General features: G+C 42.2%; 1 protein-coding gene across 8 annotated transcripts in view; it reads left to right on the forward strand.

The window, feature by feature from the left end:
- Positions 1–27,121, forward strand: part of SPSB4 (splA/ryanodine receptor domain and SOCS box containing 4) — a 327,295-nt gene that overhangs the window by 180,620 nt on the left and 119,554 nt on the right. For all 8 annotated transcript variants that reach the window (XM_073359973.1, XM_073359976.1, XM_073359974.1 and 5 more), the window contains exon 2: positions 25,483–26,338. In XM_073359973.1, the coding sequence (XP_073216074.1) occupies positions 25,645–26,338 (694 nt within the window). In that variant the 5' untranslated portion in view covers positions 25,483–25,644. The remainder of the gene's footprint in view (positions 1–25,482; positions 26,339–27,121) is intronic.

Here is a 27,121-nt window from a genome sequence, read left to right on the forward strand (position 1 = left end):
GAGAACAATGGGAGGAGGCAAGATGCAATGCTGAGGTTAGTGGGGGAGCAAACTGACATGCTCAGGGATCTGGTGGAGCTGCAGGAAAGGCAGCAGGAGCACAGACCGCTGCTGCAGCCCTTGTATAACTGCCTGCCCTCCTCCCCAAGTTGCATATCCTCCTCACCCAGACGTCCAAGAACACAGTGGGGGAGGCTCCGGACACCTAGCCACTCCATCCCAGAGGATTGCCCAAGCAACAGAAGTCTGGCATTCAGTAAATTTTGAACTGTAGTGTGGCCTTGTCCTTCCCCCATCCACCACCCCTCCTGGGCTACCTTTTGAGTTTTCCCCCTATTTGTGTGATGAATTAATAAAGAATGCATGATTTTGAAACATGACTTTATTGCCTCTGAAAGCAGTGACTGAAGCGGGGAGGTCGGTTGGCTTACAGGGAAGTAGAGTCAACCAAGGGGGTGGGTTTTCATCAAGGAGAAACCAACAGAACTGTCACACCGTAGCCTGGCCAGTCATGACACTGTTTTTCAAAGCTTCTCTGATTTGCAGGGCGCCCGTCTGTTCTCTTCTAATCACCCTGGTGTCTGGCTATGCGTAATCGGCCACCAGGTGATTTACCTCAACCTTCCATCCTGCCATAAATGTCTTCCCCCTTATTCTCTGATATTGTGGAGCACACAGCAAGCAGCAATAACAATGGGAATATTGGTTTCGCTGAGGTTTAACCTAGTCAGAAAACTGCGCCAGCGAGCTTTTAAATGTCCAAATGCACATTCTACCACCATTCTGCACTTGCTCAGCTTATAGTTGAACTGCTCCTTACTACTGTTTAGGGTGCCTGTGTATGGCTTCATGAGCCATGGCATTAAGGGGTAGGTTGGGTCCCCAAGGATACCTATAGGCATTTCAACATCCCCAATGGTTATTTTCTGGTCTGGGAAGTAAGTTCCTTCCTGCAGCTGTTCAAACAGAACAGAGTTCCTGAAGATGCAAGCATCCTGCACCTTTCCCAGCCATCCCATGTTGATGTCAGTGAAACGTCCCTTGTGATCCACCAGTGCTTGCAGCACCATTGAAAAGTACCCCTTGCGGTTTACATACTGGCTGCCAAGGTGGTCCGGTCCCAAGATAGGGATATGCATTCTGTCTATCGCACCACCACAGTTAGGGAACCCAACCCCCATTGCAGCAAAGCCATCTAGTATGACCTTCACATTTCCCAGAGTTACTACCTTTGATAGCAGCAGCTCAGTGATTGCGTTGGCTAGTTGGATCACAGCAGCCCCTACGGTAGATTTACTGATTCCAAATTGGTTCCTGACTGACGGGTAGCTGTCTGGCGTTGCAAGCTTCCAGAGGGCACTCGCTTGTGAACTGTGAGGGCTGCTCTCATCTTGGTATTCTTGTGCTTCAGGGCAGGAGAAAGCAAGTAACAAAGTTCCATGGAAGTGCCCTTACGCATGCAAAAGTTTCGCAGCCACTGGGAATCATCCCAGACCTGAAACACCATGCAGTCCTACCAGTCTGTGCTTATTTCCCAGGCCCAGAATTGGTGTTCCACAGCAGGAACCTGCACCATTACCGCCATGATGTCCAAATCGCCAAGGCCCGTGCTTTGAGAGAAGTCTGTGTCCATGTCACCACTATCGTGATCGCGCTGTTGTCGCCTCCTTGCCTGCTTTTGTGGGTTCTGCACATTCTGCAGGATAATGCACAAGGTGTTTACAATGCTCACAACAGCAGCGGTGGTCTGAGCGGGCTCCATGCTTGCTGTGGTATGTCGTCTGCAGAGCAGAGTTGCGGTGGATACCAACGGATGCCACGAGAATAGATATTTATACAGAACGATGAGAGGACCTGCGAGGTGGATTCATGGCACCAGGAGAGTAGAGTTGCAGTGGAAGTTGTGGATGACGACAATAGTTGAGACGAGCAGCAGAACAGAGTTGCAGCGGAAGTGGTGGATGATGATAGTTAGCAGTCCTACTGCACTGTCAGCTGACAGCAGTATGGCATCTGCACGGAAAAAAGGTGCAAAACGATTGTCTGCCGTTGCTTTCACGGAGGGAGGGGCGACTGACATGTACCCAGAAGCACCCACCACAATGTTTTTGCCCCATCAGGCATTGGGAGCTCAACACAGAATTCCACTGGGCAGCGGAGACTGCGGGAACTGTGGGATAGCTACTCACAGTGCAGCGCTCCGAAAGTCAACACTAGCCACGGTACTGTGGACGCACTCTGCTGACTTAATGCGCTTAGTGGGGGACACACACAATCGACTGTATAAAATCAGTTCCTAAAAATCAACTTCTGTAAATTCAACCTAATTTCGTAGTGTAGACATACCCTAATAAAGTGTGTGTTTGTGGTAACAGGATGCACAGGTATATGCTTAACATGTGTGACACATGGCTAGCAATGCTTTCTCCTGGATTGGGTCTGGACAGAAGTCATAAATCAAGTATTTCTGTTTGATCCAGCTTAATGGGGGCGGACTATCTTATTTTATTTATTGAAACTATAAAAGCTCCTCCTGCTGGCATCATTGCTGAAATGATCACACCCTCCCCACTCTTGACCCCTCTGCAGTGAAGAGCAATTTTCTCTTATGTCCTATGTGAGACAGCCTTTTGCAAGGGATTGGTTCTCTGTGGGAGTGTATTCCTGACTAAAAATTGCAACTTGGACTACATGAACTTCATCATTCTAAAAAGCAACCCAGACACTGAATTCTGAGATATTTGCAGATATTAGGACATTACTGTGAAATCTCAGATAACACTGGGTAAATGTTGATTTAGCAATCACAGTACCACTTTTAAAATCTAAGTTTACAGAGGAAAAGCTGTAATATCCCCATGTGGTTAGACCAAAACCAGGCAATGAGGAGGTTCACAACGTCCTCTGTGATATTTTGTAACTTAAGTACTTTCTTTGCTTGCTTCATTTAAAAAAAACCACCCAACCCCCCAAAAAAAAACAAAAAAAACCCACTCAGAGAATACTTCAGAGCAGATATGGAGAAAACTGAAAAACTTGTTTTGTGACTAGTTAACTTTGTATTGCTAAAAGGGGGAGCAAGCCTATAGATTTGTTTAATTTCTGGTAGATTGTTCCGGATTCTTCAAAATTACAAATATTGTCTACATAATGGCTTACTCTTTCTTTTCACCACAGTTGGACCTTTTATTTCCAAATCTTCTTCTCCTCTCTCCCCCAAGCTTTATTGTTTGAGAGCCAACACAAAAAGTAAATGCAAGAGTGAACACCTTAAAAATATAAAGTATATTTTGGTCACTACTATGAACAATAGCTTGGGTGTAATTTTGCAGCAGACTAAATCTTCATATAGAGGATGTTTAAAAACCAGCCTGGTAATTCCATTCCACTCTGTGGAATTCATAGTTTGTGTCCAAACATGTAGGCAGGTATGGGATAATCTGCCCTCTATATTAGGTAATCTTCTAATCTGTAATAAAGATTGGTTTAAACTGTGAAGCATGAGGTTTAATATCCCTTTCAAAACTCTTGTTTGCCTAACTAACAAAACTCTGGATATTGTATCCATGTAAATGTCCAATCCCTTTTTAAATGTTGATAAATTCTTGCCTTCATGGCTTCTTGTGGCAGAGAGTTCCACGGTCTAATTGTGCATTGTGTGAAAAGGTACTTGCTCTCTTCAACCAAATGAACTATTTATCAGTGTCTGACCAGTTATTTTTCTTCATCAGAATAGAGTTTTGGCAAACAACTTCATGTCTGTGATAATTAAGAAAAAGATACCATCCGAGATACCATCTGATAGGCATTAGTCATATGCTGTGTTTTGATTTCAATTGGTAGGGTCCTATTTATGAGACATGATGTACAGTTAGAATTTTGCACTGAGAGCCAGAGCCTCAGCTGGTTTAAATTCATTTATTTCCATTGATTTCAGCAGAGCTACATAGAATAACACCTGCTCATTGGAGAAAGGTTCAGTTATGTTAATGTAAATCCTTCAGTTTGGAATGGAATTATTCTGGAATTACAATTGCATAACTATGATTAGAGTCCCAGCCACTGTCCTCTTGGAGGATGAAGGACATTTAAAAATGTATTTAAATCTGATAGGGCTGAAGAGACTTGCTTTCCAAGCATTTGTTAGAATGAGTTTCATACAATATGTATAACTAGATAGGTGATCTGTTATCTCCCGGACAGTCTTGTGTTTCAACTAAATTAATTATTTCCTTGGATGAAACCCAAGTGTCTTTTGAATTGCTCTGCAATCTGGGGTTTTATTGAGTTGCATAAGAGATCTGTATTCAGTTGTTTTCACAAATTTAAGGTATCATGTTGAAAGAGTATCATTAATTTTGGTTGTGTATGTACCCAATGTAATCCTAGTAGAGATGAGCATGCATCTGTGCCTGTTTCAGTGGTGCCTGATACGAAGTGTAAGTAAGACTGTGTCAAGTGTCTTCTGCCTACATCATGCGGAAACGGGCAGAGAGCTGGACATGGTTCTCAATGATCAGCAAATAAAGGCATGATTCACACCCGGTCTGTTTAGACGTCATGTTGGATAGAACTCTCACATATGTGACCATCTTACAAAGACAGTGACTAAGGCTAAAATGTGAAACAACCTGCTTGGAAAACTGGCCTGACCAACATGGGGCACCAATACCCAAATGTTACACACTTCAGCCATGGCTCTGTTGTTCAGCTGTGGAGTATTGCTCTCGAGTATGGGCTCCCTCATCTCACACAATGATTAATGTATAACTTAATTCCACCACACACAAATCTACTCCTTTACCATGTTACCAGTTCTCTGCAATATTGTTCCACCCAGTGTTCGCAGAGAGAAAAGCATAGCAAACCTTGTGACAAAATTGCATGATATGCCACATGTACCATTAATTAAAGACTTGTTTAATCCATCACATGGTCATCTGCCCTCACGTAGCCTGTTGTGGCTAAGTTTACCGGGTGAGGGATTTATGATAGAACATGTGTGGCAAGCTTCATGGTCCTCAGAGAAAGTTATAAATAATCATCTTGTCTCAGTCACTGCTCATCATCAACCCAGGTTTGATTTATCATGAAGGCAGTGGAGCCTTCTGAACTGGTTTGGACATGGAATTTGTACTGCAGTAGAATTTTGGTGACATTTTAGAGACAGTCCATTTGATCAATATGTGCAGCCACAAACCATGGTGCACATTGTTGAGGACAGACAAGTGACTTCACTTCCTGGAGATCTTTATGCCTTGAACATCTTTAATAAGAACGCTGTGGCTTGGCTTGACCAAATTGCATACACTTAATAATTAATAACTGAGTAGTTTAAAATAACCTCATCCTATGCCTGTTGATGAAGCTGAGCTTGTAATCACTTTCTCTCTCTCTCTCTTCCCCCCCTCTGCCCCCATGCTAGTGCCATTGATGCAGACTTGAACTAAGCATATTTTTGTTTTGGGCAATGAATCTTAGAAACTTATTGAAGTATCTAAATGCTTGGCAGGCTCACATGGTGTCTTGAAGATCATTTACTACTCTCTCCAAGGTATTTCGTATAAAAATTTGCTAGATAGACTCTTAAGTAGTCTCAACAGGACTCCTAGAATAATGATGATGGAAGTTATTATTTATATGTATTACAGTAGTGCCTAGGGACCAAATACTGATGTGCCTTTATTTCTATAACATTTAAAGCTCTTTCTTCAATTTTCTGCTGAATATTTATTACATTAAAGGAGGAAATGTTGCAAGTGTCTGTTCCTAAAATTAAAGAAATAGGAGTGTGATCTAAAGTGCTTGCAAGATAATTGTACATGGTTAAATATTTAGCAACAGATATTAAGTGACAGTTGCTCCAGGAAATGGATAGTGCATAGGGTAACTCTCTAAATGTATAAGGGATTCCTCTCTGCAAAAGGCTGACTTATTTGTACCTTTGTCTGCACTGGGAGTTGTAGATATATCTAGATGGACAGCTAACATAATAGTCCCATGCTATATAAAATACATGAAATTATTGGCACTTGCAGCATGAAATCATTTAAGGTTGTGCAGTACTGAGGCGAGCAATATCTGAGATGTAAATGCTCCCCACGTCGGTTGCTTCATTTAATACCTACTATAGTGACTACAACATTGCTGAATGGAAGAGAACCTCTCTGATTTTTAACATATAAAACATCTTGTAATTGTTAGTCCTCCCCACTCCTTTTAAAGATGCATGGACTTTCTAATCTAGTTCTGCTTGAAAGGCCGTCTTTTCCCTAAATCTGGCTTGGTCCTCTTGTCTCTAAACATGCTTTTTACCATGTTACTTGCTCCTTGTTACCATTGCAAGATCAGACAAATTTTGCCCTTATGAATGCATGGGATTTCCTGTGACTTCAGTGAGAGTCAAGGATCCCATCATGGGGAGAAACTTGGTTGTAACCTTTATAACTCCTCAGAAGCTTTTTCTCTTCTCAGATTCTCATGCTGAAAAATTTTCTGATTCCTAAGTAGTCACATGCATTCCTCAAGTCTATAAAGCAGGATTTTGTAAGTACTTTATAATCAATTCACAGCCTTTTTCACTTAGAACTATGCAGTCCTTTTTCTTTTGCAATATTTTCTCTTTCATTCCCATCAATCAGCATAATTGTTTTCTATTAGCAACTGGCTTCAGTGTAGATCTTTGATCCCTTTTGTGCGTGAGAGAGAGGCAGAGGTTGACTGAAGAATGTTTGAGAGAACACTTTCTACTTATTGTTTGTGCTTTGGTAGAGCGCTCAGACCTCACATAGGTAGTTCTTTCTTCTCTCTCCCCCCACATTGAAATGTGAAGCTACCAGGGTTGCCTGAATATGAGAAGGTGGTACCTAAAAAAATGTAGGATCTTAGTAGCTAGCCATTGTCAAACATCAGACTGAAGGATATTTGAGGAACAAGTTGATCTTGCTTTCTAGTATGTGATTGCTCTCACTCATGTAGTCTGCTTCTGTGCAAGTGTGTGCAAATGTATAATCTGGGATCTTAAACTTTGTGTTGAGAGAGCAGGACTGAGCCATGATTGTCTTTATGATCTGTCCTATGTGATATGCAGAAGTTTGGATTAGAACTCTAATGATTAGCTAGGCACAACTGTTTTTGTAGGCATCTTTATGTCAGTCCATCCAGATTCATGGGAGGTCCAGGGGGTGGCCTCGTCAGCTATTGTCTGTCATGTTTTGCTAGAACCACAAAATGTTTTGCCAGTAAAGTTTGGCGTTGTAACTATTAAAGGCATCCTTGTTAAATCTGTTAGGAGCAGTCTCTTAAGGGTTCTCTTCAATTATGTATCGGACATCTTTGCTCCTGGCCCACCAACTGAGATACCATATGATAGGCATTAGTCATATGCTGTGTTTTGATTTCAATTGTAAAAAGTAGTCAAAGATCTAAAAAATCCAAAGGGCAGGATATTCTGGACATTCCAAGAAGATCACAAAATAAGAGCTTTAAATGTTATAGAAATAAAGGCACAGCATCATCAGTATTTGGTCCCTAGGCACTACTGTAATACATATAAATAACAACGTCCATCATCATTATTCTAGGAGTCCTGTTGAGACTACTTAAGAGGAGTATATCTAGCAAATTGTTATAGGAAATCATAGGCCCTCAAAATTGTAAATCAGCAGTAGCTGACTCTGCCAGATTTATTTCTGAAACTGTAGGAAAGTGAGAGAAGTTCAAAGAAGTGTCTTAACCAAATGTTAAAACCCATGTGGCTGATGTGGACAGTAAAGATCTGTGGGAGTAGAGCTAGCTTGTGTGGAACTTGGTCAGCCTGAAGAACCTTCATGATGTGTAGCAATGGACTCTGCCATGATGCCTTCGGGGTGCTCCTCTTCACTCTTTCCTTCCCCATCCACCTCCCACAATCCAGACACCTGAAAATGTGAACTTGACCAATTAAAAAACCCTCTGGCCATGAAATTGATCAAAATGGACCGTGAATTTGGTAGGGTCCTATTTATGAGACATAATGATGTACTGTTAGATTTTGCACTGAGAGCCAGAGCCTCGGCTGGTTTAAATTCATTTACTTCCATTAATTTCAGCAGAGCTACATAGAATAACACCTGTTGAGGATCTGGTGCTAAGTTACTGCATAATGCTCTTGTCTGACTTCTCCCGCATCTTCATGCTTCCCTTCCCTTCTCTATGAATGGAGGTCATCTCCCACCTTCCCTCTGAAGGTTTGCAGGTACTAGTGACCAGATGTCCTGATTTTTATAGGGACCGTCCCGATTTTTGGGTCTTTTCCTTATATAGGCTCCTATTACCCCCACCCTGTCCTGATTTTTCACATTTTGCCATCTGGTCACCCCAGCAGGTACCTACACTGTGGATGATGCTACTACATAGCTGCCTTTCCCTTCTGTATTACTTTCCAGCCCATCCTACAATGGCTCCCTTTGCATTAGAGGAAACCCAAATACCTGGAGTAGTACATACTCCTTCAACCTGATAATCTGTAGTGGTCATTCAGTATTCACGTGGGGCTAGACGACCAATCACTGTACCTCAAGAGAGGAAAAAAGAGAAGTTACTTGGCCATTCATTTCTTGCACTCCTTTTTCCAAGGTCTTGAGATGCCATAGGATGGGTGGGAAGGAGCTGAGGTCACTGATTTTTTTTTCAGCAGTAGTGCCTACACTATTGCCAGGATGACTGAGAGGTGAATGCTCACTCTCCCTCAAGCCAAAACCTCTGCACACTTTTATCTGGTAAGTGCTCAAACTAGGGAAGGGAGTCTAGGCACGTCTCCTAACCAGGCTGCCTGGTATCTCCTGGCCTTTATTTCCAGTCCTCCTCTTCTTAGAATGCAGTCAGATCTCATTCACTCTTACCACTGTCTGCTAACCAGATTCTAATTAATAGTGCCCATTTTAGAAATAGGCATGCTGCGGTCTTGTGCACCTGCATGCAAATTGCTTTAAGAATATTTAGCAAGTGAAATATGTGACCCTGATTTTTTTCAAACTGGTCATCCATTTGTGCATGTAAAAAACTCACAATTCTGTGCTCACAGTGAATGGCTTGGGAAAATAATTAAAAACAACTCCTCCCCCTCCCAAAATGGAGACCTTTTTTATGTGAAAATCAGGCTAAATTTGTAAAGATTTTAAACATTTTTTTCTTTTTAAATCATAAGGGGAAAAATTCTATTGAAAAGAAAATACGACAGCATGAAAAGTAAAACTGAAGTCTTAAGGAAGTCTCTATTGAAGAGTATCTGTGTCCAAAGAGAAATTGAGAAGTTTTAAATTCTCCTTGCATTATAGAGATGAGAGTATCGTGTGTTTTTCTGATGCCCATCCTCACTAAAAATCAGTAATTCCAATTGAAATCCAAAATGGAAATACTTGTAACTTTTGCAGAGTATGGGATGGAAACATCATTTTAAGTTTAGTATTAAAACTTTCACGTGTTCGTTTGCTTTCTGTAGCCTCATTTCAATGTAAACCTGACATTTTAAAATTCAGGTGGTTATTTTGGGGAGGGGGGGAGAGAAAGGAAAATACTTATTAGAGAGATGCTTGGAGGATGAGAACTGAACTATTTGTTACCCAAGGGTATGGAAAATGTAATTGGGGACTTCAGAAAAAGCCAACATTCTTCTTTGTAGTTTCCGAAAGGCATCAAAGTGAAAAAACAGATTTTAGACTTTGAATTGGTGTTGGTTACAAAATGCTGTTAAATTGCAAGTAAAAATTAATGTTTCTCATGCTATAGCAGCAAAAGGGACTTTTTTTTTCCTATTCAGGACATGGTTTTGAGAATAGCGGAGGGGAAAAAAATATAAATGAATTTCAACTTCAGTCTTCCACAAAAAATGTGACAAGTAGGTTTGTGTAATTCTGATTAATAGATGGAGTTCTCCAGCTCTTAGATGTCTAGAGTTGAAACAAAGAATAATAAAGTAATGCATGTGTATAAAGTACAGGGATTGGAATACTTACGTTTCAGGTATGGTGAAAATTCACATTTTCTTTGAGTAACTTAAACTGATTAATTACCATAAAAGGAACCAGACTCTGCAACTTCTAGATAGCTTCATCTAAAAAGAGCTGCACATTTTAGAACTAGTACTCGTGTGGTCAAAATATGACTGATCTTGTGTATCATCATCATACTAGACTTGATTTTTCGTCCTTATTCAAATTACTGTAGCTCTAATCCAAATGACTTGCAACACATCATTTGGGAAATGTTCCTTTTACTGCAGCATTGTTTCCCCCCACACCCCTCCCGCCCAAAAAACCTTATTTGCATCAAAAACCAGTTTCCAGTTCTAGATGTGAAATTGCCTGAAAGGTCAGCAGAAGAGAGAAACAAGATTTAAAAATAGATAAATAGACTGATGTCTACAGTTCCCAGATACAGTAGATGGAAAGTATTTAAAAATATACACAACGCTGTATTCACAGCTTACTCACATTCTCTTTTGAATTCTTCGTATGACTAAACTAAATCTACATTTTGGTGTCACATACTGCATTTCATATTATCCTAATACAGAGCAGATAAGTATATAGTCTATTTTAATGGCAAGTTTAAGTTAGCATGTTTATCTTGAATTTTGAGGAGTTAGCTTGTTGTGTAATGCTACAAAAATGTAGCCTTTATGGAAGTACATCCTTAGGGTTTTTGTGACTTGCATTCCTTTAGGAATTGAGCAAGACATGAATGTTAGTATCTTTCCCACAGTATTCATCCCTCTTGTTAAATGTCATTTCCCTGAATATGTAAACAGCATTAAAATTTTATCTATAGCACAATGAAATTTAAAATGTCCCAAGGATTACAGTACTACTATTACCATTTACTCCTGGTTTGGCAAATGGACCAAACATCGGTCAAAATATGCAGTAAATCAGTATAATTTAAAAACAATCTCTGTGGTCAAAATTAAGCTGGTCAGCTTTTCTAGTGCTCTAAGAACATGCTCAGTTCGCTGTACACCTCAAACAGTGCTATCATGGTTACTATGCTAACTGCCCCTCTGACCCCTTCTCTGGCTTTTGAGGTCTTAGGCCTCAAGCCCTTAACTTTTCTGGGGTGGAATCCCACAATTCTCCTGTTCTTAAATCAAGTCCCAGGCTATGGCACCCTGTGCATCAACTGTGCTTTCACAGAGAGTCTGACTGAATGTGGTATCTGTGGGTTTCCCGCTCCCCACCCATTTTGGGACCTTGCAACCAGCCGTGAATAAAGTGACCCAACACGGCCTCCTTAAAACAAAGCATTGTTGTTCTGAATAGTAGGAACAAATCATAACAAGAAAGAAGGATTTTAAATACAAGAAAAGATGTCCCTCAAGTCTCATTCCCAGGAGTCTGTCTTACCCCAGACCTCTATATTCTGTGGGTCTGAGAGTCAGTCTATTCCATAATAGTCCCTTTCCTCTGTCCTCGGGGACAGAGTCAAGTCTTTAAATCCAGCCAAAGTCTTTTTCTTTCAGCTCATGTGCTGGGACTTGCCTACCCTTCCCCCTACTGACTTTTTAACCCCCATTCAAAATTGACAGCCATCAGCACCTATGGCCCTACTTTGGGGCTGTTTTTACATAACCCATTTCTCTCTTAAAAGTTTCCCCCTGCATTATATTATATAAAGGATCCTCATCACATTGCTGCTCCTAAAAAGGAAAGGAATACTTATGGCACCTTAGAGACTAACCAATTTATTTGAGCATAAGCTTTCGTGAGCTACAGCTCACTTGTTGGATGCGTACTGTGGAAAGTGTAGAAGATCTTTTTATACACACCAAAGCATGAAAAAATACCTCCCCCCACCCCACTCTCCTGCTGGTAATAGCTTATCTAAAGTGATCACTCTCCTTACAATGTGTATGATGATCAAGGTGGGCCATTTCCAGCACAAATCTAGGGTTTAACAAGAACGTCTGGGGGGGGAGGGGGGAAGGAAAAAACAAGGGGAAATAGGTAATGTTAAACCCTGGATTTGTGCTGGAAATGGCCCAACTTGATTATCGTACACATTGTAAGGAGAGTAATCACTTTAGATAAGCTATTACCAGCAGGAGAGTGGGGTGGGGGGAGAGAAAACCTTCTGTAGTGGTAAACGCACATTTTTTCATGCTTTGTGTGTATAAAAAGATCTTCTACACTTTCCACAGTATGCATCCAATGAAGTGAGCTGTACCTCACGAAAGCTTATGCTCAAATAAATTGGTTAGTCTCTAAGGTGCCACCAGTACTCCTTTTCTTTTTGCGAATACAGACTAACACGGCTGTTACTCTGAAACCTGTCATTGCTACTCCTGTATAAGGGCTTGTCTACGCTACCACTGATGTAACTTATGTCACTTGGTGTGAAAAAGCCACCCCTCGAGCAACACAAGTTACGTCAACCTAAGCACTGTCCACATCAGCTCTAAGTTGGCGGGAGACCCTCTCCTGCCATAGCTTCAGGCTCTCATTGAGGTGGAGTAATGCTGAGGGGAGAGCGCTCTCCCACCAGCAAAGCATGTCTTCACCAGATGTGCTACGGTGGCGCAGCTGCACCGACCAATGTAGCGTGGTAGTGTAGACTAGTCCTTAGACTATGAAGCCTGTGTTCCCAAAGGAACTTTTTTTCCAAGACTTTTAGGCGAGTTAGAAGAGAGGATGTGTGTTTGTTTGTGTTACTACCTGATTGTGCTGAATGTTGCCTTGTAGTCTGACTCTGGCTGGACTTTCTGAGGTTTTGTATGTTTGTTATAAATAGAAATTGAAAAAAATATACTGTCTAACGGGAATTGTAAATTTTAATCAAATGTGTATAAATGAAAATCTAACCTGGCTTTTTGTCTTGGAGCAGGGGAGAAAAACCTTAAAACCTCTTGGCATTATTAATCACTGAAGGCCAGTTCCTCAATGTGGCCAGCCTGTGCTCTGATATAATAAGCTACTTTTACGGCTCCCAGATCCTGGGCATTGTCTACTCTGGCCTGGACCCTCAGCTTAAGTTAGTGACAAATCAATGTTGCTCTAACTTTGACTCTTGGACGGCTATGGGCAGAGAGTTTCAGACAGCTGAGGCTCACTGTGGAATGGGGATGCCTCATGGCATGTCCTCTGCACCAGTGGCTAGGGAACGGGTAATGCAGCAGCTGCTGTGGCATTGTTCAACCATTCCAGGATTCCTTTGTAGTGGGGGGAATTCTCAAGAGGTTGGCAAGGCCAGCTTTATCATGGCTTTTGCTGCCACAATGGGCCTGTAAGTCTGGGAGTCTTAGTCTGATTATTCTGTTGCGTTTACTGAGCACCATTACTCTCCTAGCCTTGGTGTGTAGCGTGTGGGTTCACATTTTCTTGAAATTTTTGAATAAAAGTAGATGGATGTCAAGTTCTGGATTAGGGATGTAAAGAAGTGTAAAAACAGTAACCATGTAACCGATTAAAATTCTATCGGTTACACGGTTAAATGTTTACCATGGGAACTAGGGGTGAGGGAAGTGCTGCAGCATCACCACATCTTACATGGGTCCCCGCTGTTGCCCCCGCGCCTGGGGGTCCCCGCTGCCACCTGGCATACCGGCAGCCCGGGATGGATCTCAGCCACAGGATTAGCATCCTGGGAGGCAGCAGAGCCCCAGCGCAGCAGCCGGGATGCCAGGTGCACAGGGATGGTGGGCAGCATCAGAGCTCCAGGCACCGCGGCAGCAGAGCCCCGGAGAGACCCCGGTCACGCGGGGCCAGCAGCCGGGACCCTGGGCAGAGTTCAACCGTTAACAGAAACTGATAAGCATGAAGATTATCAGTTAACCAGTTAAACTCTTGTATCCCTATTCTGGTTCTTCAAATCCAAAGAATTCATAGCAGCTGGGGTAGAAGTCAAGCATCAATTACAATAAACTTCTGCTTTCCTTTTAAGCATTCCCCTCTTCTGGGGACTGCAACACTGCTCTTGAGAACACCACTGTGCTTGTGTCACAGGTGTTTCCTATTGAGGTAGAGTGTTTTTCTCAATACTAGAACTGGATGGTTATATATTTAAGGAATTCTAAAGAAAAGGTTTGAAAAACACATCTAAATACTAATTGTACTTCCCTACTATGCATTTCTTTGGATGTTGATACTGAGCCAAAAAATAGTACCAGATAACATCTGTCATGCTTATTGCAATAGGCTGGAAGAAATTGCTGGAAGTAACTTTTTGTGTGTGTGTGTCATGAACATTGATGGGTTTAGTCTAAATCTTTGACCATGTAGGGCATGTCTACACTGCAAAAAATAATTGGTGACAGTAAGTCTCAGAGGTTGGGTCTACAGACTTCGGCTTCTGGGGCTCGTGTTATCGTGCTAAAATTAGCCATGTAGATGTTCTGGCTCATGCTGTAGAATGAGCCCACCCCCTTTCCTGGGCTTCAGAGCCCAAACTGGAATGTCTACCTAGCTATTTTTAGCTCTGTAGCGCAAGCATGGTTCTGTAGACTTGAGCTCTGAGACTCGCTGCTGTTGGAGGTGTGGTTTGATTTTGTTTTGTTTTTTGTTTTTTTTGCTGTGTAGACTATAACCATAATTTCTAGCTGAAACTCAGTAATACTTATTTCTACAAAACAAAATTCTAGGGTTTTTTTTGTTTGTGTGGGATGGGAGAAGTAGTTGAGAGCTTCTGAAAAATATCTGACCAGGTAGCAAAATTACAGTGGGACTTGTCTTAATCATTAATTACATCACAGCTACAAAAAGAACACCTGCAGATTCCTCCCCTCCTGTTAAATTTCTATCACCCTTGTCTTCACCTCTACTCGCTATTTCAACTAAAAAGGACTTAATGAGGCTCCTTTGGGAGCCCACTAATGTTGTTTCTTAATCAGTCAGAGGAATGGCAGCTGTTCATAAATACTTATGTTTTCTAAGTTATTGAATAGGGTATAGCCCTCCAAGCCCATACCCCTAAAGAACAACAACAAAAAAAAGATATTGATCTTGGGTGTCTGCTCAATACTGTTAATGTGCTTCTCTCGTGTGTGGTGGGGGTTATAAAGAGACATTAATATAAATATAGTTTAATTTTATTTCCCTGAAGTAAAACTCAGAAATGTATGGAGTAATGGTCTAAGACAGTCCAGACCAACATCAATATTGTTGATAAGTGAATAGATAGTGGGAGTGAGTGATCTGGTGGTGATGCAAGTTAGACACAGTAATTGAAGGCTTTTTGGGAAAGGTTCAGGACAGAAGTAATGGGATACAGCAGTTTGGCATGTGTCATTAGTCAGTGAAAACTGTTGTCATTTGCATGCCTTTTATAATGATTTAATAGACTTGGCAACTGCTTGTGACTTTTGTTGATAGCCTCCCAGGAAATCAAGCACTGACTGCGCACACAGTGAAATATCCTTTCACTAGGAGGGTGGTGAAACACTGGAATGCGTTACCTAGGGAGGTGGTGGAATCTCCTTCCTTAGATATTTTTAAGGTCAGGCTTGACAAAGCCGTGGCTGGGATGATTTAGTTGGGGATTGGTCCTGCTTTGAGCAGGGGGTTGGACTAGATGACCTCCTGAGGTCCCTTCCAACCCTGATATTCTATGATCCTCTCCCTCCTAGAGGGGTCTTCCTAAAGAACCCTGGTAGGGCATTGTGGGAAGTTTGCACTCCAATTGTTCGCACTGATGTGCGACTTTATTTGTCAGTGTTGTTGGGCTGAACTCACATGGCTTCCTTTTTCTAAGCAAGCAACAGTGTAGTGGCATTAACATAAGTTACAGCATGTTCTTACTTTCATTTTCAACTGTGGTGTCACAACAATATGTGTGTTCAAGTTTGCTGTATGTCTAATTAGAGTTCCTCATAGTCTGGAAGGATGGGGAAGTGTAATTGTAAATGCTGAAACTAAAACGTCAAAAAGAAAATTCCTTTATTTAGTAACATTTGCACGTTGTACTGATACTGAAATACTTAACTGTATAAATCAGTCAGCATTTTTAACAGTTACGTAACATCCCTCAAGCCTCTTTTAAACTGCAATTTCCCTATTGATGTGAATAATATCCCTAAATACCTTGGCAGACTCCATGAGGGCACTGGAAAGTGAAATTGACACTTTTTTTCCTTGCTTGGACTTGGCTAGCTCTCAGCTGTGTGCAGTATTCTTAATCTAATAATTTCCTGACAGTGTGGCATGAATGTGAAATTATGAAACAAATATTTTAGGCTATAGGAATTAGATGCATCTTTCTCAACACAATATCTCCAATTTCCCAATAGTTGCACTGAAAATGAATTCTTAACATGTTCCTTCTCTCCCCCAACCCCTTCTGCTTAGGTTTTCATGAAAGGAATATTTTTTCAGATACTGGCACTTAGAAAAGTTCTCAGCAAAGTAACTGTTGATGAAATTTAATGTTATGGTTAAAGTATAGAAAATGAAAGAGATAATGGCTTTAGATGGATATGATCAGGGTCTTATTTATATTGTGCTATCAGAACTGAATCCCTTGACAAGATTCCCATGTTCTCTGATATGATGAGGTTTCTGCAGTAGCATAATATGAATAGAAAAAGCATTCAAAATAAAAACTAAAACTTAGAAATTAATAGGTTTTAAAAAAAATATTTAAGGACACAAAGATCCGTAAATACACAAGTTTACATATAAAAACTGTTTTAGTGGTTAGGCACAGATAAGAAATGTGGTCATTTGAAGGACTAGGTGTGGTGGTGCCATACGAAGGTAAGTACAGTATGGTACAAGTACAGTAGCTGATGTAAAGGTTTTATACAGAGGTAATTGGAGACAATGAAATAAGTAACAAAACCAACTTGTCCAGCTTGATCCCTTCTTTCTCCCTGTAACTCCATTCATAGGGACAAAATGCCTATATAATTTTGCCCTAGACGATGCCTTTTGTATGAGAGACTCCTTGCATTCAGTCTGTAAGATATTAGGAGCTCGGAACATGTGAAATGAAAAATCAGGAGATGCTGGAGTGTGGGCGAAAAACAGTTTTTTGATTTAAGCATCATAGAAGCTACTCTAATTCTACACTCCAAAATTCTTCATGTGTCCTATTTTTTTTTTTTTTAAAAAAGCCCAAGTCTCCCATAAATCAGTTACTGCTATCAAAAGCGAGGGTTGTAGAGTGGAAGCCTACACTCAATCTTAACTGTAAAGACATGGCCATAATATTTAAGATGTCTGGAAAAATGCTGAAGGGTTTCTACTACTGTTTAATTCCCATAATCCAGAACACCATGACTAGAGAAAAACATTAATAAAAGCTGAGGCCCGAGATATATTTTATTTTTTGGGTATTAATATAACAAACAAAAGGAGAACCACTTCTCCATTCTCTGTCTGGGAATGCTGAGTTTGACCATGGAGAGGACAGAGGAGGACTCGGGGAATACTATACTGTTGGGTCCTCTTTTGCTCTGTATTTTCCACTTGATCTAGTTCAGGAGCACTCCCATAAATAGCACTTCTCTCATTCTGCAAGTGAGAGCAAGGAGAACAAGAGTCCCGACTGGCATGTTTCCCCAGCAGCCCCTACAGAGTTCTCAACCTGTGGGCAGACCAAAGGGTAATTTTATGCAGGAGCAATTGCTGAAGTGAATTTGAACAATCTCAGCTGGCATGGTGCCCTGGACATAATTGTAATCTAGCTATACATTAAGTAGGTTTGCTAGCACCTTCTATTACTAAGCTTGCCTGCTATCTCCCATAATTAAGACCTTGCTTATCATTTTACCAAATTTGAACTATTTGGGATGAAAGATTCCATTCAGAGTGACTGCCTCAGCATGTATTCTTCTGGAAAATTTCAGCCAAAATGCTTCAGCCATTTTTAAGAACAAGGCTAGAGATGTTAAGATATGGTGACCTTTTCTTTGAGAAGCTCTAGCATCCCCAGGTTTTGGAGCAGGGACTCAAAACTTAGCAGGAGGTGATCTGTGTGTCAGGGATGTGACTTATGCTATATCTGTGAAAATCCACCCAAATGTGGTCAATGTATAAGCGTTAATGCACAATGTATAAGGTTGTGTATGATTGTTAGAGACTCTTAAGATTTTTAGCAGCTAAATTCCAACTGCATTGGTCATGCTCCAGCCTGAGGCTAAGCAAGACTTTCCATGCAATTGTTGCTCTAGGCTTTTGCAGGCTGTGGCTGATTACTGACACTGAGAGCAGGGAGCATTGTGTGATCAATGCCCTGCCAGTTGTGCCCTGTCATCATGGAGAAGGAAGCTGCTTGATTTGAATGCAGAGGAGAAAGAATTAGAGGTGGGGTTGGAAGAGACTGGGGCAAGAGGCTGGCAGTTGTGAGGGGGAAGCTGGAACTAGGAATTGGAGTAGGTTGGAGACTAGGATGGCCTAGGCTAGGAAACAGTGAGTGAGTGGGGGCGGGGGGAAGGTGGTGGTTGTAATAAGACAGATCTGACCTGGTGCCTAAGAGTGCTGGGTGATGGTGATGGTGGTGGGCTGGGGGAGAACTAAGGTTGGCTGGTAGAAGGGACTGAGACCAGGAACTGAGGGCTACTGGGAATGATTGGCAAGGAAACGGAGATAGTGAGTCCATAGAGTTGAGGCTACTACTTTCTAGGCAAAGGGCCTGGGACTGGGATGAGAAACATCATAAATGGAAATTGGGACTGTCTAGAGGAGGAGTATGGGATGCAGAGCCACGGTTGAGTCAGGGACAGGTTGGAGAAGACTAGGCAGAAGGCGTCAAGCTTTCATGGAGGTAAAAAACATGGCCAATGGGAGCTGCTGGGGTGGGTGCCTGTGGGCGCGGCCAGCGCGCACCACGTAGAACTGCCTGGCCACCCCTGCCCGTAGGAGCCAGATATGGTGGCTGCTTCTGGGAGCTACGTGGAACCAGGGCAGGCAGGGAGCCTGTCTTAGCTCCGTTGAATTGCTGACCGGGAACCACCGGAGGTAAACGCTGCCTGGCTGGAGCCTGCACCCCGAATCTTCTCCTGCACCCCAACACTCTTTCCCCAGGTCGGAACCCCCTCTCTATACCCGAACCCCCTCCAAGAGCCTGTACCCCAATCCCCTGCTCCAGCCCTGAGCCCCTTCCTGCATCCAAACTCCCTACTGGAGTCCGCACACCCTCCTGAACCCAACCCCCTGCCCCAGCCTTGAGCCCCCTCCTACATCTCAAATCCCTCATCCCTGGGCACCCCGGGACCCTAACCCCCTACCTAGAGCCCCCTCCTGAGCCCCTCATTCCTGGCCCCACCCCTGAGCCCCTCACTCCAGCCCCAGCCCAGTGAGTGAGGGTAGGGGAGAGCAAGCAACAGAGGGAGGAGGGAATGAAGTGATGGGGTCGCGTTTTCGGAGAAGGGGCGGGGCAAGAGTGTTTGGTTTTGTGAGATTAGAAAGTTGGCAACCCTACTTCCAGATTCTGCAATAAATGAGGCAGGGGTCCTACAGACAACAGCAATCTCTTTCACTATTCATTTGCAGTGCAAATCCATCCCATGCACTGAATGAAACGGGTCCCATGGAAGATGTGGTTGTAATGATTACAAACCTATATTGTAATGCATATGCTCAAAGAAGTCACACTGAGGTTGCAAGGGCAACCTTAATTCATAACATTTCCTAAATTTTGAGTGCTTGATTTGTGACCTGAATAAAGTTTTCATCCTTTTTCACGTGTGTAATATTTAATGCTAACTGATCCAGAATGCAAGATTATGTGCCTATAAATTATGAATCAGTACGATCCATTGCTAGTACTGTACAAGAGCTATGTAAAAATGCTGCAATGGAACCTACACATGTTGCAGTAATTTCAAAATATCTGTGTAATAGAAAAATTACAGTGCAGATTGTCTCCAAGAAAGGATGTAAGACTGCATCACAATGTGAAAAACCTAAATTTTTCTAGTATAGGTGATTAAATGTAACAGCATATTTTTTAAGTCTTCAATTTTTCATTCAACTGCTCCAGTCCAGTGGTATTTGATTAAACAAACATGCCTTCCGCTGGCCTTGTGACATAGGCTGCCTCACAGTAATAATAAAGGGAATGACTTTGTAGATATGCAGAGTTGTGTAACAGAGCAGAGGTAACATGTTAAGGCTGGTGAGAGTAGGGAATTGCTGGAAGGATGAATTTGAGCAGAACCACTAAGTTAGTGCCCTTCACAATCTTTGGAGCATCAGTAACAGCAAGATTGTAACATGGTTCAATCCTGTGTCCTTTTTAACCCAATGGTAAAATGCGTCCAGGTAAGATCAAATTATTTAGTATCAGTATGAGGTTACAAAAAACACTGTTTTAGCCCAATAAAAGAAAAGGAGTACTTGTGGCACCTTAGAGACTAACTAATTTATTTGAGCATAAGCTTTCGTGAGCTACAGCTCACTTCATCGGATGCATACTGTGGAAAGTGTAGAAGATCTTTTTATACACACAAAGAATGAAAAAATACCTCCCCCAACCCCACTCTCCTGCTGGTAATAGCTTATCTAAAGTGACCACTCTCCTTACAATGTGTATGATGATCAAGGTGGGCCATTTCCAGCACAAATCCAGGGTTTAACAAGAACGTCGGAGGGGGGAGGAAAAAACAAGGGGAAATAGGTTATCTTGCATAATGACTTAGCCACTCTCAGTCTCTATTCAAGCCTAAGTTAATTGTATCCAATTTGCAAATGAATTCCAATTCAGCAGTCTCTCGCTGGAGTCTGGATTTGAAGTTTTTTTGTTTTAAGATAGCGACCTTCATGTCTGTAATCGCATGACCAGAGAGATTGAAGTGTTCTTCGACTGGTTTATGAATGTTATAATTCTTGACATCTGATTTGTGTCCATTTATTCTTTTACGTAGAGACTGTCCAGTTTGACCAATATACATGGCAGAGGGGCATTGCTGGCACATGATGGCATATATCACGTTGGTGGATGTGCAGGTGAATGAGCCTCTGATAGTGTGGCTGATGTTATTAGGCCCTGTGATGGTGTCCCCTGAATAGATATGTGGGCACAGTTGGCAACGGGATTTGTTGCAAGGATAGGTTCCTGGTTAGTGGTTCTGTTGTGTGGTATGTGGTTGCTGGTGAGTATTTGCTTCAGGTTAGGGGCTTGAAGGCAAGGACTGGCCTGTCTCCCAAGATTTGTGAGAGTGTTGGGTCATCCTTCAGGATAGGTTGTAGATCCTTAATGCATTGGAGGGGTTTTAGTTGGGGGCTGAAGGTGACGGCTAGCGGTGTTCTGTTATTTTCTTTGTTAGGCCTGTCCTGTAGTAGGTGACTTCTGGGAACTCTTCTGGCTCTATCAATCTGTTTCTTCACTTCCGCAGGTGGGTATTGTAGTTGTAAGAATGCTTGATAGAGATCTTGTAGGTGTTTGTCTCTGTCTGAGGGGTTGGAGCAAATGCGGTTGTATCGCAGAGCTTGGCTATAGACAATGGATCGTGTGGTGTGGTCAGGGTGAAAGCTGGAGGCATGTAGGTAGGAATAGCGGTCAGTAGGTTTCCGGTATAGGGTGGTGTTTATGTGACCATCGTTTATTAGCACTGTAGTGTCCAGGAAGTGGATCTCTTGTGTGGACTGGACCAGGCTGAGGTTGATGATGGGATGGAAATTGTTGAAATCATGGTGGAATTCCTCAAGTGCTGCTTTTCCATGGGTCCAGATGATGAAGACGTCATCAATATAGTGCAAGTAGAGTAGGGGCGTTAGGGGACGAGAGCTGAGGAAGCGTTGTTGTTCTAAGTCAGCCATAAAAATGTTGGCATGCTGTGGGGCCATGCGGGTACCCATAGCAGTGCCGCTGATTTGAAGGTATACATCGTCCCCAAATGTAAAATAGGACAAAGTCACAAAGTTCAGCCACCAGGTTAGCTGTGACATTATTGGGGATAGTGTTCTTGACTGCTTGTATTCCATCTTTGTGTGGAATGTTGGTGTAGAGGGCTTCTACATCCATAGTGGCCAGGATGGTGTTATCAGGAAGATCACCGATGGATTGTAGTTTCCTCAGGAAGTCAGTGGTGTCTCGAAGGTAGCTGGGAGTGCTGGTAGCGTAGGGCCTGAGGAGGGAGTCTACATAGCCAGACAATCCTGCAGTCAGGGTGCCAATGCCTGAGATGATGGGGCGCCCAGGATTTCCAGGTTTATGGATCTTGGGTAGTAGATAGAATACCCCAGGTCGGGGTTCCAGGGGTGTGTCTGTGCGGATTTGATCTTATGCTTTTTCAGGGAGTTTCTTGAGCAAATGCAGTAGTTTCTTTTGGTAACTCTCAGTGGGATCAGAGGGTAATGGCTTGTAGAAAGTGGTGTTGAAGAGCTGCCGAGCACCCTCTTGTTCATATTCCGACCTATTCATGATGACAACAGCACCTCCTTTGTCAGCCTTTTTGATTATGATGTCAGAGTTGTTTCTGAGGCTGTGGATGGCATCGTGTTCCGCACGGCTGAGGTTATGGGGCAAGTGATGCTGCTTTTCCACAATTTCAGCCCGTGCACGTCGGCGGAAGCAGTCTATGTAGAAGTCCAGTCTGCTGTTTCGACCTTCAGGAGGAGTCCACCTAGAATCCTTCTTTTTGTAGTGTTGGTAGGGAGGTCTCTGTGGATTAGTATGTTGTTCAGAGGTATGTTGGAAATATTCCTTGAGTCGGAGACGTCAAAAATAGGATTCTAGGTCACCACAGAATCATGTTCCTGGGGGTGGAGGGGCAGAAGGAGAGGCCCCGAGATAGGACAGCTGCTTCTGCTGGGCTAAGAGTATAGTTGGGTAGGTTAACAATATTGCTGGGTGGGTTGAGGGAACCATTACTATGGCCCCTCGTGGCATGTAGTAGTTTAGAAAGTTTAGTGTCCTTTTTCTTTTGTAGAGAAGCAAAGTGTGTGTTGTAAATGGCTTGTCTAGTTTTAGTAAAGTCCAGCCACGAGGAAGTTTGTGTGGAAGGTTGGTTTTTTATTAGCCCAATGTTACTCTAGTTTTGCACGAAACTAAGTAAATACCAAACTTGCATAACCTAATAATCGTACCCCTTTAATTATATCTGAAACTGAAATAGGTACATTGTAACAATTCCTAGTATAGGCAGTGATGCAGGTATAGCAATGCTTGTTTTTGGTATGATATAATTCTTGGTGCATTGGGAGGGAGTTATGGCCATGGTCTACTCAGGTACGTCACCTCTGGGGTTTCCAGTGCTAGCATTAGCAAGTAAACCCCTGCCCCTTTGCTTTGAGGAGTGCAAGCAGCAGTATTGTGTGTGCACTGCACTGGTGAGAAATTCCCCTCTCACTGTGCCCACAGAAAAATTACAGTAGTCCTGTGTTTTGTGGGGGAGACTTTTAAATCCGGGATTTAGATGCCCATTTCCCATAGAAAATTCAATGGGATTACTAACTGCCCTTTATGCCTTCTGATATTCTCCTCCTTATTTCAGATTGTATACATCTTTTAAGTTCTTGTAACAAGGCACGTTTTATAAACAACCTAAGCAGAATCGGTCTACTCAGCAGATCTCCCAGGAAAACACTTAATTGACCATATTTGCTCTTTAATACTAATATTCCATATTTTTACTGTCAATATTTTTATCTCCCTCGCGCCCATTAGCACAGATTTGAAGTATAAAATCTTTCTCACTGGCCCAACTTCTGTGCTCTCACAAGCATGCCCAATTCACACAAAAGTTGAAATGTGCATGTATCTGAATTTGTCCTGCTGGCTGGAAAGGTACTTTTTAATTTTCCCAGCTCCTCTTTATGGTCTTGCACTTCAGTATTAGCAGATTCCATGAATCTTTGTGGTCATTTTTTGGTTTCCTTTGGCTCAGCGAGTAAGCTTTCTAGCAATGGAGTTGACATTTTGGGTCTGGTGTCAGTCTTTATTGCATTCACTGAAAAATACAGCGCTCCATACAAGAAAAAAGAAAGGAAGCTTTTCCCAGCATATTTTCATTAGCCATGAGAGTTCTCTTTATTTTATTCATTAATTCCAGAAAGTTTACAGGTGAATAGCGGCACAGCAACGAGCGCTTAAGTGCTGTAAGAAGTGGTTTGGTATCTCTTTGAAAATACACTTGTAAAGGAAATATTTCTGCTATCGGGAATGTTACAGATTGGCTGCTCCAATAAGTGAGGAAAATTAACTGCATTTAAAAATACCCCAAAACCAAAAACTACTTTTAGTCCCCATTCAGAACCAGCTGCAACAGAAATTACCCAGGTTCCATTTTCATGTGATAGAAAAGGGAGAAAAATCAGTCTCCTTCCCTTCTTCTGTCAGCAAACACCAACCATCAGGATCTCCATAATATAGCAGCATTCCAGTCCTTGGGTTATTGGTTGACTGGTCCACAGCTGTTGGTAAAACAGAAATCTCAAGTCTGTATACAAAGTGGTACAGCTCTTTGGGACTGAGACCTCACAGTAGAGACATCTCTTGGCACTGTATCAATTAGCCACTTAATTGGCTGCCTTCCACTCCTATATTCATAAACCTTCTCATCTTTGTGCTCTGATTGGCTCAAGCCTCTAGAGTGGTGTGACCTGGCAGTCGTCTTGCCTACAATGAAACATTCCTATACAGCTTTAGAAACAGCTACTGAGCATGTCCATTAACCTCAACACCCTCTTTTAAATATATTTGGACTCTTCCAGCTCAGTTGCCCTGCCCTGTGCATAGAATACTAAAATCCATGTGTACTTCCCCGTGCTTCTTATCCTTTCTTTGTGCTAAAAATAGTGAAATACTGCAGTTACATACGCTACCACACACATAGCACAAGAGCTTGCATTCTGACCCAGATATCCCCATCGGGGGTGGCTGGCAAAGAGCTGAAATTGCCATGCTTTAGTTTCAATAGCTTGGAGAACTCCATTACTGCATTTATATCCTCCTATTCTCCTTCCCTTTTTGTTCTCCCGCCAAACTCAGTGAAAATAAAGCTTGACAGTTTTGTGCCCTTTTTATTGAAGGGGCAGGGTATGTTAAAGGTAAGCAGTCAAGTTTCACAGCTGTTTGTTACTAGCATTGTTTGTTGCTGTTACAAGATAAAGCCTTGGATTGTAAGGTCATATAAAGACAGGAACAGTAAGAAAGAAAAGGGAGCTCTGACATAGGACCTAGTTGTGAGAAAATGAAACAAAACGAGTAAATAAAAAATCGTTATGCAGCTGAATATGAAGTTAATCCTTATTCCTGGGGAATAATATATGCCTTGTACAAGACATTATGGCCCTGGCTAGACTAAATGGGTGGAAGGGCAGAAGGTGGAGAATGTCTGTATCCTATTATGAATTGGAGGAAATTACTGTCTGTATTCTGTATGCTGGTGGGCTCAGAATATCCTGCTGGCAGTCTGGTTAGTACTGCAGGACAGAGAACAAAAAGCAGAGAAATGTTAGTTCTTGTTGTTGTTTAAAATAACCTAGCTGGGATAAGAAGACGTTTTCAAAAATGTTTGAGAGGATAAACTGGCTTTCTTTAATTAACTGAAAATTCTCGTTTTTCTTTCAGGAGTGTTTTTTCTCTGAAACCATTGCTGCTAAAAGGCTCCAAACGGGAGAAATAAATCCAGTCTGCTTGTCGAGTCCCTGGCTCAGTGTGAAAGTGCTTTCATGAGGTAACATTGGGCCAAAGTCAACCTTTCTTTCTCCTTTCTGAATCTGCAGCCGAGAAATGGGCCAGAAAATCTCAGGGAGCATAAAGTCTGTGGATGTGAGGGAGCCCCCTTACAGACCTGTTAAACGAAAGCTGAGGGGACCAGATTTTTGCAAGCCTGCTCGCCTGGACATGCTGCTGGATATGCCCCCTTCCCAACTGGAGGTCCAGTATAAACATGCTTGGAACAATGAAGATCGATCTTTAAATATATTTGTAAAGGAAGATGACAAACTAACTTTTCATAGGCACCCAGTTGCCCAAAGCACAGATTGCATCCGGGGCAAAGTTGGCTACACAAGAGGCCTACATGTCTGGCAAATTCACTGGCCCACTAGGCAACGAGGAACACATGCTGTGGTGGGTGTATCAACAGCAGAAGCTCCATTACATTCTGTAGGATATACATCATTGGTTGGTAGCAATAGTGAATCATGGGGCTGGGATCTGGGACGTAACAAACTTTATCATAATTGTAAAAACCAACCTGGGGTGACGTATCCTGTTTTTTTGGAACCAGATGAGTCTTTTGTACTCCCAGACTCCTTATTGGTAGTTTTGGATATGGATGAAGGAACGCTTAGCTTCATTGTAGATGGACAGTATCTTGGAGTGGCCTTCCGAGGACTGAAAGGGAAAAAACTTTACCCTGTAGTCAGTGCAGTTTGGGGGCACTGTGAAATTACAATGAGCTACATCAATGGACTTGATCGTAAGTGTTATCAAACATATGCATTCTGATATCTCAACTTTTTCCAAACTACTTCTTTTTATTTAACTTTCTTCTTAACCCCTTCTCATATTGTAAATGGAGAGTGCTGGACAGAGGACCCCTGGTTGCTGTTAGTAAATACCCTCTATAAAACTATCCAACCTGATGAAACTCCTTCCCATTAACTTCTGTTCCACAGACGACAGTGTGTGGTTGTGGATTGTGTCAAAATATCAACCCAGGTCCTAAGACCTTTTTTTGAATCCTGTAGAACAAATTACGGTCTCTCTAACTTATTTTTGGTTTTCTGGCATAGAGAACGTCTGGAAATCTCAGTCTTGCAAAAGTCATTTTATTTCAGTAAAATGGGCAGGCTGGGAAAATATCCAGAAAGCTTTTAATGCATTTTCATTGTAAAGTTCTGGTTTATTTGAAATTAATATATTTAAGATATTGAAATTTAAATGATTTGAAAGTGAGTCCCTTTTCGTATATTCTTGACAGATTACGGCAGAAGATGAGTTACCCTCTCTGAAAATGAAGTTTAATATTCTTCTTTAGCTCTGATTTTGAGGCTTGATCATGAATTAACAAACTATCCAGAACAAGGACCGTATGATCATATAGGCTCCTCCGGTGGCAGTGCAAGGGAGATTGGCTTGCAAATCACAGCCTACCTCCAGGTTTCCTTGCAGCTCCGGGAGCAGAATAAGCCCTATACCCAGTTTAGCAAACATCTACTGATGTGCTGGCACAGCTCTACTGCTTGGGCACTGTGGGCAA

Source organism: Lepidochelys kempii, chromosome 9 (genome assembly GCF_965140265.1).
Source record: "Lepidochelys kempii isolate rLepKem1 chromosome 9, rLepKem1.hap2, whole genome shotgun sequence".
In the NCBI taxonomy this organism is placed as follows: Eukaryota; Metazoa; Chordata; order Testudines; family Cheloniidae; genus Lepidochelys; species Lepidochelys kempii.